The sequence below is a fragment of the Ceratosolen solmsi genome, unplaced genomic scaffold, assembly GCF_000503995.2.
Source record: "Ceratosolen solmsi marchali unplaced genomic scaffold, CerSol_1.0 scaffold29, whole genome shotgun sequence".
In the NCBI taxonomy this organism is placed as follows: Eukaryota; Metazoa; Arthropoda; class Insecta; order Hymenoptera; family Agaonidae; genus Ceratosolen; species Ceratosolen solmsi.
This window is the reverse complement of record NW_011948417.1, coordinates 10,661,841-10,675,411: the sequence shown is the minus strand read 5'-3', so window position 1 is coordinate 10,675,411 and position 13,571 is coordinate 10,661,841. Positions and strand designations below refer to the sequence as shown.

General features: G+C 21.4%; 3 protein-coding genes across 3 annotated transcripts; 2 read left to right on the top strand and 1 right to left on the bottom strand.

The window, feature by feature from the left end:
• Positions 1-1,006: 1,006 nt before the first annotated feature.
• Positions 1,007-3,206, bottom strand: LOC105360048 (uncharacterized). Its single transcript, XM_011496822.1, is given in 3 exon segments — positions 1,007-1,314; positions 1,864-3,042; positions 3,203-3,206. Coding segments are annotated over 3 exon segments (1,491 nt in total).
• A 579-nt stretch (positions 3,207-3,785) lies between these two features.
• Positions 3,786-7,650, top strand: Mgat4a (alpha-1,3-mannosyl-glycoprotein 4-beta-N-acetylglucosaminyltransferase a). The gene is made up of 10 exons (XM_011496566.1): positions 3,786-4,104; positions 4,483-5,103; positions 5,415-5,461; positions 5,918-6,228; positions 6,383-6,513; positions 6,580-6,687; positions 6,754-6,947; positions 7,020-7,156; positions 7,233-7,348; positions 7,543-7,650. Exons 2-10 carry the CDS (start codon positions 4,561-4,563, stop codon positions 7,570-7,572), a joined length of 1,617 nt encoding a protein of 538 aa, XP_011494868.1. The 5' UTR covers positions 3,786-4,104; positions 4,483-4,560; the 3' UTR covers positions 7,573-7,650.
• A 4,606-nt stretch (positions 7,651-12,256) lies between these two features.
• beta3GalTII (beta-1,3-galactosyltransferase 6) lies at positions 12,257-13,092 on the top strand. Its single transcript, XM_011496564.1, has 2 exons — positions 12,257-12,372; positions 12,514-13,092. The coding sequence occupies exons 1-2, from the start codon at positions 12,343-12,345 to the stop codon at positions 13,090-13,092; spliced, it is 609 nt and encodes a 202-aa protein (XP_011494866.1). The 5' UTR covers positions 12,257-12,342.
• Positions 13,093-13,571: the final 479 nt, after the last annotated feature.

Below are 13,571 nucleotides of genomic sequence, written 5' to 3'. Positions count from 1 at the left end.
GTTTACAGAAGAAAGTGTTGATTCAAATTATGATCCGTCCGATTCGTTTTTTACTACTTTACCAATCAGAAAGGATGATGGAGAATGTAAGATTCAAGATGATTTAGCTGTTTCTGAAAGTGACGAGGAAGAGCAGAAATCTGACATAAAAAATAAAGTACAATCTCTCTCAACGACGGAAGAAGAATTAGGAAGTGTTTGGTTTTAATAACAAATTATGCTTCTTGTAAAATATTTTTAAAAGAATCATGTTGAATCGATAGTCAAAATAAGCAAATTTTATTAGTGAGGTGTAATTCGTATATAAACATTTATAGATAAATTAGTATTAGATAGATACATGATATATTTTGCTCACAAATCAACAAATTGTTTAATTTTTAATATAATATAACATCCTTTGTAAATAAATTTTATATTAAAATTTTTTAATTTTAATTATATCATAGATTAAAAATGATTGATACTTATTTATTTTCTTAAAAGATACATTTATTTAAACGATTATACTAAATTTATAAAATAGAATGATTTTCTAATTTCTTTTTGTATTAATATGCATTCAAAATTGTGAGAATTTAATTAATTAAACTCCATTAAATGAATATGAATTTTATAATTAGAATAAATTTTAGCACTGAAACTGTATAATTGAAAACTAAGCAAAGCGACAAAAAGTAATTTTAAGAATTTTGTAATATACTCTGATATTGAAATAATTTAAAGTATAAATAAAATGTGTTTATCCTTAATTATAACTGTTTTACTTTTTTTAAAATATAAATAAATAAAAAAATAATTATAATATTGTGTTATAACATAAATAAGAATCCATTAACAAATATGTAATAACATAAAATTATGTTCAGTTTCAGAAAGTTAAATAAATATAAAAAATTAATTAACAAATCATTAACTTTTTAAATAATTATAAAAAATTCTTTTTCAAATTACAATTTATACAATAATTTATATTATATTTTTTAATTCTACTATGGGTACTTACTTAATTCTTATATGAAATCGATGTAGTTATAGATTTTATCGATTCTTTCAATCTAAACCGTTTCCATAACCCATAACGTACTTCCCAGTCAATAAGAAACAAATCAGACTTGTTCCAAAGAACATGATGTTCTGCAAATTTATAATGTGACTGCAGTGGTGGATTAAGATGTGGTGCCCATTGAGCTCTTTCCATCACTACTTTATTTACATATATATGAAAGTCTTTCGCATTATGAATCCAACATATGAAGGATATAACAGAAATGATGATGGCATGAATTTAAAAAAGTACATTAATTAAAAAAACTTTTTAGAAACCAATTTTTGTAATTAATTGATTGAAATAATATGTATAGATGTACATGATATTTATAATTCAAATCGTAATGTTTGATACAAATTTTTTTAATAAAAAATGATACAGTTAATTTTTTGTACAATAGCCATTTTATAAGACTTCTAAATATAATTATTTTATTTGTATGCATTCTAATACGTATTAGATTTCTTTGAGTCAATAACTACTTATATGAAACTCGACAATTAAGTATTGGAAAAATTTTTCAAAACCTCATAAAAAATAATTCATAATCCTTTCATTTAAAAAATTTTTTTATTAATTTTATGTGATACGTTGTTGTAAATTTCAAAATTTGTTTAACGTAATTTTTATTATCAATACTTTGATGAGAATGTAAATTTTCAAGATTTGTACATATTAAAATCTAATATATGCTTTTTTAATATATTGATTATTTTTGTGGTAAAGTTTTTGTAAAAAGGAAAACAAACTTGTATATCAAAATTAATTTTTCTTAATTAAAAATATTATTTTATTTAATAAAAGTTTCTAACCAATTTGATTTGATTTTTTTATAATAATTTCTTGAAGATTTATCATAAGGCATGATAAAGCAGCAGCAGTGAATCCACAGGGTACTTCTATGGCTAATAAACAAGCTGTACAATATGTTGTTTCTAAATTTAAACGAGTATGTCTGTGATTGATAAAACTCTTAATTAAACTTTCATGTATAATTTCTCTATGTTCCTTTAAGAATTTGATATCTTTTTTATCGTATTTATTAACTCTTAGTGTTAATTTAACATCTTCAAAAAATATTTTTGGAGTATTAAATAACATTATATTTTTACCTCTATCAATAAGATGTTGTAAAACACGATTTCCTAATAAAGATACAAATCGAATATTTGATTTAATCATTTGCATTATAAGAGACAGAATATCAGAAGTTAGAATACTAGCAAGCAATTCTCCTTTATGCATATAAGCTGCATATTCCAAAGTACTACCGAAATTAAGAATAACATTATCATTTATATTTTCATTAATTGACCAAGAACTCATATGTTGAATTATGATAAGAAGATGATTATTGGATGTATTTTGGATAATATGCCTAACACATAATTCTAAGCTACTTCTTAAATGAGTAAAGGGTAATTTGTCTAACTCTTCAGAAACATTATATAAACTCTTATAGTACAGATTAAGAAATCTTTTTAAGAATATTACAGTTTCTTCAGTTTCTGGCCAATTATAAGTATGAAACAATTTATATAATACTTTTACAATAAATTTGATATCAACTTCCATAGAATTTTCTGAAAATTCAATTTTATCACATATTTCATGATACACTAATGACGCATTATATCCATATTCAAAGAGACTTTTAATTATATTAACACAAACTTCTTTTACTTGCCAAAATTTTTCTTGATTTATGATGTCAATAATAATTTTTATAATATCTCCTTGTTTTTCTGTTATAAAAATTTTAAGTAACTTAATATAATTGTTCTTAGCATGCTGATATCTTCTTTTACACTTTCTTTTTGATAATACGGTTCTTATATGTACCGGAATGTTTGCATATTTTAATAAAATTTTAATCGTACAAGCAACTAATTCGTAATGATTTTGAGACTGTAATTGATAACGTGAACTTTTACAAAGAATTTCTGTTATTAGCTGTAGTTCTTTATCATTTTGTAATTTATTTTCACTATCTGAAAATTCGTTTGAATAAAAATTATTTAGTTCGCGTAATTTTTTAGTTATTTCTGCATCAGTAAAATATATTAAAACATGAGGAAGACAAAATTTCATTTTGTGCTCAGATATAATCAATTTGTGAATCAAACTACCAAAATTCTGTTAAATCATTACTCATTTGTTAATTATTTAGTTTACATAAATCGTTATTTATAGAAAATTATGCAATAAATATATTTTAATAAATTATATGCATAAACAAATTCTAGTTTCTTATATTTTATTTTTTAATTTTTAATTTATAAAAAATTTGAAATTATTAACGCTATAGTCCTATATTAATATTAAATGTATTAATAGTCGTATTAGTAATAAAATCTAAAAATTATAAAATTATTGAAGTTAAAATATGTAAGACATTTCATATAAAAATTTTAATTATACCATTATATACAAGTAGTATCAATATATTTTTTTATTTATTGTGACTTTATTTGCAATAACGATGAAGATTTTTTTACTTTATTAATTTATTAAATTCAACAAAGAAATATTATCGATATAAAGTATACATTACTCTTGATTGTATGTATGTATGACTATGTAGATTGAAAAGTACAAATTATTTTTTATTTAGTTTTATATTACATCTTGGTGAATAATAAAAATAAATTGTTTCTATTTGACACATATGATTTTAAGTAATTTATTAAAATAAACTACGTTATTTTTTTTTATTAGCCTAATTCAGAAGCCCAGAAGTAGAAATTAGGAATATGACATAAGTGCGGGTAATCGTATAGGGCATAGAGAATATCGAAAATCGAGAATAAGTTCTACCTTCATGGCATTAGTTATGTTAATATGTTTTTTATATGGATTAACATAACTATGGCATGTTTCATGTGTACTTTTGTAAATGCTTCAAAATACATATTCGAATGCATTGACGACTATCTCTTTTTGAAGAGTTTAGCGTTGTTGCTATACAGACATGGATCTTATGCGCAATCTGCAATTTCTTCATACGTTCAGAAGAATAGTTAAAAAAAAAAACAATTAAAAAGTTGATGCAGGTATGATTGAATTGATTTTATCCACAATATGATGAAATTGAATTCACAAAACAGAAAACAATCTGTTGTAAAATTTTCCACTTTAATGTTCATCATAATAAATTTGTAATGTGTAACAATATAATTGATATTGTTTTCATTATGAATGTTCATTCATAATTAAGACAACTGTTGTACTATTTAACTCTTGTTGACTATTTTTTTATTTGCATTTGATTTATAAATGAATTAATTTTAAATTTAATTATAAATGATTTATTTTTATTTTATATAATTACTATAAGACGTATTGAATTCTATAAAAAATTACATTGTTTAAATTTATATTTTTTAAAAATGATTTAATCATTAAATAAATAAGTTTTATGTATGTTATAGGTGCACTTAACAGAGATGTTAAAACAAAATGTTACATGATAATGGTAATTTAGAGGTATTGGCATCATGTAGAATTCTATGGCAAAAATGACAAGCCATGTTATGACTCTTACTCCTTCTAGAAAGCGATGGTTTATTGTATTATTAATGATCTTATTATTATGTATTATTTTAAATTTTTCTTATACTCCAGATATACATGATGAATCGATACTTCAAAGTAATATTGTTGAAATACAAATGAAACTAGAGCATTTACATTCTAAATATATAACAAGTCAAGAGGAGATACAGTTTCTTACTTATAAATTAGTTAAAATGACAGAGGGTATACATTTGCAACCTGATATTCAAATTTTTATCAATAGCTCTAGTTACAATATTACAAATATAAAGTTACCATCAATATATAATTTTCTACCACATTTACTGAATAATCCAAATAGTTTGCATCCAGCTTTTATTCACAGTAAAGGAAGATCTGGTGTAAGCATTGTCTTAGGAATTCCTACAGTTAAAAGAGAGATTCAGAGCTACTTAATAGCAACATTAAGAAATTTATTGAGTCGTATGAATCCTTTAGAAACTGCTGATACTCTTATCGTAGTTTTCATAGCTGAGGTACAATAACTTTATTATATTTTTTATTACTAATAAATCTTTTTAAAAACTTTATAAGTAGAATATAAAAATATGAATTATGATCATATCCACTATCATATATTACATGTGCACATAATATGTATTATAAAATTATGAGAAAAATTGTATACATATTTAATTATATCAATTTATAAGCACAAATGTTCACAAATTATATAATATACTGATTTAGTAATGTATAATTGTAATTAATAATCATCATTTAAAAATAATTACAATATAATTTAAAAAATTATAGTAATTAATACTAATTATGTTTTATTTTCCAGATTGATATTGAGTATGTAACTTATGTAGCAAAGCAGATAGAATTGCAGTAAGTAAGAGATAATTTATTATATGAATTCAACTTTTTATTATAGTATTAAAATTTTTAATATTGCTAATTATGTACTTAATAATAGTGATTAGTGTTTTTTTTATAACATAAAAAACAAATATATATTTACAAAATTTGTTAAGTAGTTATAAATTATTTATCTGTGAGGTTTATCTGTATGTCTTAATAGTGAATAAAAATAACTATAGAAAATTTTTAAATCTAATTTTTAATATAATTTAATGATGTATAATAATATAGTATTTGATAAGCTTTAAATATTAAGCTATTATAGCTTTAAAATAAGCTTCAAATATTAAAATTAGTACTTCGTATAATTGTAAAAGTTGTTTTGGAAAAGATTTATTATTTAATTATATATCATGTTACAATTATACAATGTTACAACCTTGTTACAATTAATTATTTACAAAATATAATTTTTTTTTACAGATTTCCAGAAGAGTTTGAATGTGGTGTAATTGATATAATATCACCCCATCCATCATATTACCCTGATTTTACAAAATTACAAGACACATTAGGTGATAATCATCAACGTGTAATATGGAGATCAAAACAAAATTTAGACTTTGCTTTTCTTATGTCCTATGCACAGACTAAAGGAATATTCTATGTACAATTAGAAGATGATATATTAGCTAAACAAAATTTTATTGCTACAATGAAATCTTTTGCTTTACAAAAAGTCAGTATGAAAGAAAACTGGCTTGTACTTGATTTTTGTCAACTAGGATTTATTGGTAGGAATTAATATTTTCATATTTGTCTTAGTTTATTCATAATACAGACATGTATTATGAATCTGTATAATACTTTTTGGCAGTAGGATTTATTGGTAGCAATCAATATTTTCATATTTGTCTTAGTTTATTTATAATACATTTCTTTTTACAGGAAAAATGTTTAAATGTGTAGATTTGCCAATATTTGTTCAATTTTTTTTAATGTTTTATAATGATAAACCTGTAGACTGGCTTATGGATCATTTAATATTTACAAAAGTTTGTAGTCTTGATATGGATTTTGTAAGTAAAATTTTATTTAAATATATTTTTTTCAATAATTTTAAAAATTTATATATATATTTATAGAAACGTTGCAGAATGGCTAAAACTGAACTATGGTTACATTATAAACCATCACTGTTCCAACATGTTGGTACCCATTCTTCTTTAAAAGGGAAAATACAAAAACTGAAGGTAATAAATTATACTATTTTAATTTATTTATAATAAATCTATTTTTAATTTAAATATAATTTCTAGGATAAACAATTTGGGAAAATAATATTGCATTATGGCCATAAAAATCCAGAAGCTATTATTGAATCACAAATAAAATCTTACAAGCAATTTACACTTAGTAAAGCTTATAGAGGAGATACATTTTTCTGGGGTCTTTTACCGCAAGTAGGAGATCATCTCAGATTTAAATTTATTCATCCAATTTATTTAAAGAGGTAACAAAAATTTTTCTTAAAAATTTATTTACAAACCTTTTATAATTTATACATCTTTATTTTAATTTATAGATATTTATTTAGAAGTGGAAATGCTGAGCATCCATGTGATAAGTTTTATAATACTACTGTTGAAGTCTTACCAGAATTGGCTAATTCTATCGATAGAAATCGTAATAATGTTTCAGAAGATGGTTACATTATTATAGGTAAACAAAATTATTTTTTAACTTATTTCAAATTTAATAATCAGCCACTTGTTATTTATAATTTTATTATTGATAGGTAAATTTGATCATGCTGGCATTGCTCAGGGAATTGTGGATCAAAAATTAGGAAAGATTTTGGTACTTCGATTGAATGTACACAGTGAAAGTGAAAATTGGGCAATTTTATCTGAAGTAAGTATCTGCATACAATACACATAAATAACCAAAACCAAAAATGTTACAAAAATTTAATGAAGTACAGTTTTGATTTTGAAAATAAAATGATATATTATTAAGATTAATTTAAAAACATTTAATATATAATTAAAATTTATATATCAATTTTTTACCTGATAAATAATAAATTATATATATACTTTTAATAGATTCATATAGAAGAAGATGCAAACAGCTGACAGAAAGTACTATAGATGTGTAAGGAATTCATTTCACATAGTTCATCATTATTTAAGGAATTAAAGTTAAAAATTTTCTAGGATTTTAGTATTAAAATATATAAAACTTTGAATTAAAACATCTATAAAGAATTTATTTATGAAGATTCTAAAATAATAAATTTGATGATGTATATAAAATTTCTCAAAAGAATCATCTTAAATAAAAATAGTATAAGAATTCTTAAATATATATAGTTCATACTTATTATATCTAAAAAATTAAATTTTAAATAATTAATGTATAGAAATAAAAAGTTGATTTCTAATTATTTTCTACATTATATATTGATCAATTTAAAGCAGGACTTTATTATAATTGTAAAATATTTTTAATTTTTTAAATATGAATTTTGGTATTTAAATAAATATTTGCTTTATTTTCCTTTTTACTTGCTCAATCAAATGAATTTTAAGAAATAAAAGTAAACATTCTATATATTACGGTTAACATGCATATACAAATACATAAACCTTTGCTATTTTTATTTATAAAATGCATTGTTATTTCCTAAAATGTTTTTAGTATCAAATGAATATTCATGCTGCCATTTTCTAATTATTTATTATAATAGTATTTATAGATATTATACAATTACCTGAGTATATTTGATTCTAATTTAAAAATTGAATGAAAAAAGAAATAAAATTCTCTTTAAATTTTATTCTTGCTATAGAGAACTTGAAATTTTCTCATTGTTCAAAAAAAATAAAACATTAAACATCAGTTCATTTTATAATCAATTTTTTGTGTTTCAATGTTGATATAAATTATTTAATGATATTTGTATATAAATGTTATGATCAAGAGATTATTATATATTAAAAATTTGTATAATAAAAACCTAAATTTATTAAAATTCAATTTATTATTAGCACCATTTTTCTTTATTTTATTGAAAAGTAATCTTGATATCATAATAGTTTCTTCAATACGACAATGAAAAATATTTATATAATATTAAAGTATTGTAAAATTTTTATATTCGTTGTAAACAGGAATATAAAATGTATTTATATATTATATAAATTGAATCTAAAAGTATACAAAGTATTGTCATCATATATACTAATTAAGTTTTTTTAATCTTGGAATTTGAAACTAGCCCTTTACAATTATTTATATATATTTATACAATATATTTATATCTTAAACCATTATGAGTAGTTCAATCACATTGGTGCAACTTGACTATTAATATATTTTTAATTTTAAAAAGCTTAAAATAATATTTTAAAATACACTGTACTTTTAATTAGATAGCATTCCAAATAAGTAATATTTTTTTAGCAATTTACATTTGCTGAAATTGAAATTCAATTTTAAGAATTTTATATTTTATATAGCTAATTTAAATACCATTTGTACCCAAAATTAGTGTTCAAAGATAAATCTTGTAAAATATTTTTACGTTATAATTAAGATGAATATCCTGTTTAAAACTATGACCAAAAAATCTTATTTTTATGCCATTTCAGTTAATATTCAATGATTATTTTATAAAGGCTTTGATATATTCATTTAATGAATGATAATTTTCACTTGCTTAAATACTATCTTTTATCTATACAAACCTGTTCCGTTAGTGCAAATTAATATAATTAATCAAAAATATATTTAACTTTTTAATAATTGTATTTAATTTCTCGTTACAGTACTGTGGGGGCATCAATAAATCGATGACAGTGCAATTAAAGAGTATGCATTACTGAATATAAATTTGAATTTAAAACTTATTAAATTTCATTGACGTATATACTCTAAAATTCATACAAACACACACACATATATATATATATATATATATATGTATATATATAAAAGTTGGAAAATATATTTCAGGCAACATACTTGAGATTTCGGTTTACAGTCAAATTATGTGCTCATCATAGATAGAAAATAAATTGCATAAATATAGTGTCAATGTATTATATAAACAGTTTAAGAAATATAATTTTAAGAAATTAAATAGTAAACATAAGTCATTTTGATACAATGATGAAAGCTATGTTTAAACTCTAACAAAAATTTAAATTATATAGTATATTCAATAGGTACATTGTTTTTGCTATGTTTATCAGTAGAAATAAATATATAATTTTTTATAATTTCTACTTTAAGTAATATATTAGTGTTTATTTTAACATATTATATTACATGTTGTTAAAGATTCAATTAGACATTTATTATGCATACTTTAAACAATTTTATTATACATGCTCCTTTAGATATTTTACTGAAAATGTATGGTATTTGTTATAGATAAAATTAATAGTTTACACTTGTAGATGAAAATGAACATGCTATAGTTTTGATATATTTGTAGTAATCTCTAAATTAAATATTAAGTAATAAAAATCTGTATTGCAAAACTATCGCATTAACAATTTTTTATAAAATATAATATGTGAAATAATTAAAAATACATTCTATTATGATAAAATATGATAGACAAAACAACAGATAATATATGCTTTATATTAAAAAATTAAGTAATAATTATTTACAATTATTAAAAAAAAAATTAGATATAAATTATTTGCGATGTAAACAAAATTTATGATTTCATAATTAAAATTATTTTCACACAGATATATGATTCAAAATCACAAGTTTCTGTACTAACTTATAATAATAAAGATAGAGAAATTAATGGTAAAATGATGAAGGCTATTTTTTTTTAAAAAAGATAAAATAAAAGACTATATAAGAGAAGACTGTTATATAGATGTTAAATAGAAAATTAATATAAATAAAAATTTTTATTTAAAAACGTCGTTTTAAATTACATAAATATTATTTCTATTATTCATTTAATTGTGCTACATTGTTTGTTTTGAAATATCTAGTTTCACGTTTAATAGTTTACAATGAGTCACCTTTATTTTACGTACTTATACAATTATAAAATTAAAATATATATTAAAAACTCTGTGATTAAAATATATTTAATCACAAATAAAATTAATAATAGCAATATTTAAATACAAAGTATTATTAAGTATGAGTATGTATAAATAATAAATTTATTTTAATTGAAATACAGAAATATAAAAAATATATTTTTTTAACTACCCATTAAAACAAATCTTATTATCTAAATATCTAAATATTTGTTTGAACATTTTGTAGAACTTAATATTAAATCTACATGCTAAAATTTTGATTGCACTTGTGATAATATAGGATGTACTGTATTGTATAACCAATTCCTTTTTCTATATAATTAAATATTTCTATGATACGGTAATAATGAAATTTACTGTAATGTGGCATGATGTAAATACAATGATTGTTATATAGGTTAATACCCAATTTATTAATATTAGCTATACATTTGCATAGTGAGATATTTTATAGGACTACTACTCTATTTTCTCATGCATTTCATCTTAAGAGAGCTAGCTAAATCAGAGGCTAAAAATATTTGAAAATAATCTTTAATGCTGAACATGTCAAAAAAATGATGTTAAAAATAATTGTAGTTTATAAGCTTTTATAATGATAGCTTCTATTTAATTATAATATATGAATAATGCGAGGCAATCAATTCAGAAAAATTATAAATTTCAGTGGTAATTGTTGATTGAACACACTTAAATATTTTACCTTAATAATTTAGTTCTTTCTTATTATTGATTTCTAAAATATAACGTATGCACAAACTTGAATACAATATTATATCGTATCATATTAATCATCTATTCTTTTATTTATTACAAAAAATAATCCTGTGCACTAATATGATCTTTCATTATGCCTGCTAACATACGACAAAAGTGTGTAGCTCAATATAATTTATTATTAATTAAAATGATGAATGAATGCTGGAAACTGGTAAATAATTTCTCTTTTAGAAGTTTAGTAATGTCTGTGGTTAAATAATTTAAATTTGTTGATTTTTAAAAAATTATATACATTTGTATAAGATTTTTATTACGTATTTTCATGAATTATTTGTTATCAACTATGTATTAAAGAAACATCATATTTTGAAGGAATAGAACTTCTGAATTCATCTTTCAATATGCTAGTAATAACTTGTTTGGTTTCAAAATAATGTTTTAAATTCATCATAGTTATTGTAATAGCAAAGAAAGAAAAGGTAAGGGGAAAATAAATATCTCTCAAATACAATTAAATAAATAGAAAATGCAAGTTACTCTAATAATCTATAGGTTAACAAAATATACAGAAATTTTAAATATTTTTTTTTATTATATTTCATATAAATTATTAAATTTATATCATATAAAAGTTATAATATACAAAATTAAAAAAAAATAAAAATTAAATTGTTTAAAAAATATATTTTCTTTTGTATACATTAAATGTCTTAATAATAGTTATGAGATGTTTAACTTAATCAGGATTTAATTTACTTATCTTCTTTTTCAAAGCAGTAACAGGCTTAGCTATTTATTATACAAACATAACCGTTACATTACTGATTGTATATAATTGAAATGTTTACTTTGTTTTCCTATTAATGGCAGTTTGCAATGTGTACGTATGTATATATATATAGATTTATATATATATATATAATTTAATATATGCATAACGCATTCAAACATGTGTATGTTTATTCCTACTTTCATTTTTTTAATTTTTTTTAACTGATACGTGTATTAATATAAAAGAATGAGAGTGCAACTAATCAATTTTTTTAAGGAATTTGAAGACAAATTAAAAAAAAATAAAGATGGAGCAAAAAACTAGCGAATAAGATGCTGAACTTTTATAGGTTCTCTTTAAAGGTTTATTTTTATTAAAAATTTCGAACAGAAGTAATTATAGTATATCTATAAACGATGCCAAAAATAAAACTTAGCCTCGTTTCATTTGTAATTATTTTTCTAATAATAATTTTGAGTGTTCATTTTTTTTCTATGTTACAGTGTTCTACTAAAAACAAAAAACTCGTAAATAAACCAAAATTTCATTTGATCATATTAGTATTAAGTGGCCCAGAAAATGTTGAACGAAGAAATAGTATTCGTGAAACTTGGTTATCACAAAAACAAACTGAAGTAAAAAATTTGTTTCCAATTGGGTTAATAAAGCTTAGGCTAGAGCAAAAACAAGCCATAGAATCAGAGAATGAAAAATTTAAAGATTTATTATTACTACCAGAGCTACTTGATTCATATGGAACTGTAACTAAGAAAATTTTACAGTCATTTGTACATGTATATGAGAATTATGATTTTAATTATTTATTAAAAGGGGATGATGACAGTTTTATACTAGTTGATAAAATTTTAAATGACTTGGATAAATGGCAAAAAAAAGGTTCCAAAAAAGAACTGTATTGGGGTTATTTTAATGGAAGAGCTAGAGTAAAGAAGAGTGGGCCTTGGAAAGAAGTAGATTGGTTTCTTTGTGATTATTATTTGCCTTATGCTTTAGGAGGTGGATATGTTTTATCCTACAATTTAGTGAAATTCATTGTCAAAAATGTTGATGTTTTAAAGTAATTATTTACTTATATGTATTTAAAATTATTTGAATCTAAAACTTTTAATTCATTAATTTTTAATTATGATATATTTTTAAACATTAAATTTAACAATTTAAGTGATAAGTATTGTTTTAATAATTATAAAAATTTGTTTTATTTCAAAATATTTAAAAACAAATTATTTTTAAAATATAATATTAATTTAAAAAATTCTAAGATTACAGAATTCAGAAGACGTCTCAGTTGGATTATGGCTATCACCAATAGCAAATATTGATAGAAGACATGACATTCGTTTTGATACTGAATATAGCTCTCGTGGATGTTCAAATCAATATCTAATAACTCATAAGCAAAGTATTGAAGATATGAAGGTAATTCATGAATTTTACACAAGAACTGGAAATTTATGTGTACAAGAAATTACCAATATCTTAGGATATCAATACAATTGGACTGTCTTACCTAGTCAATGTTGCAATAGACAATTAGGGA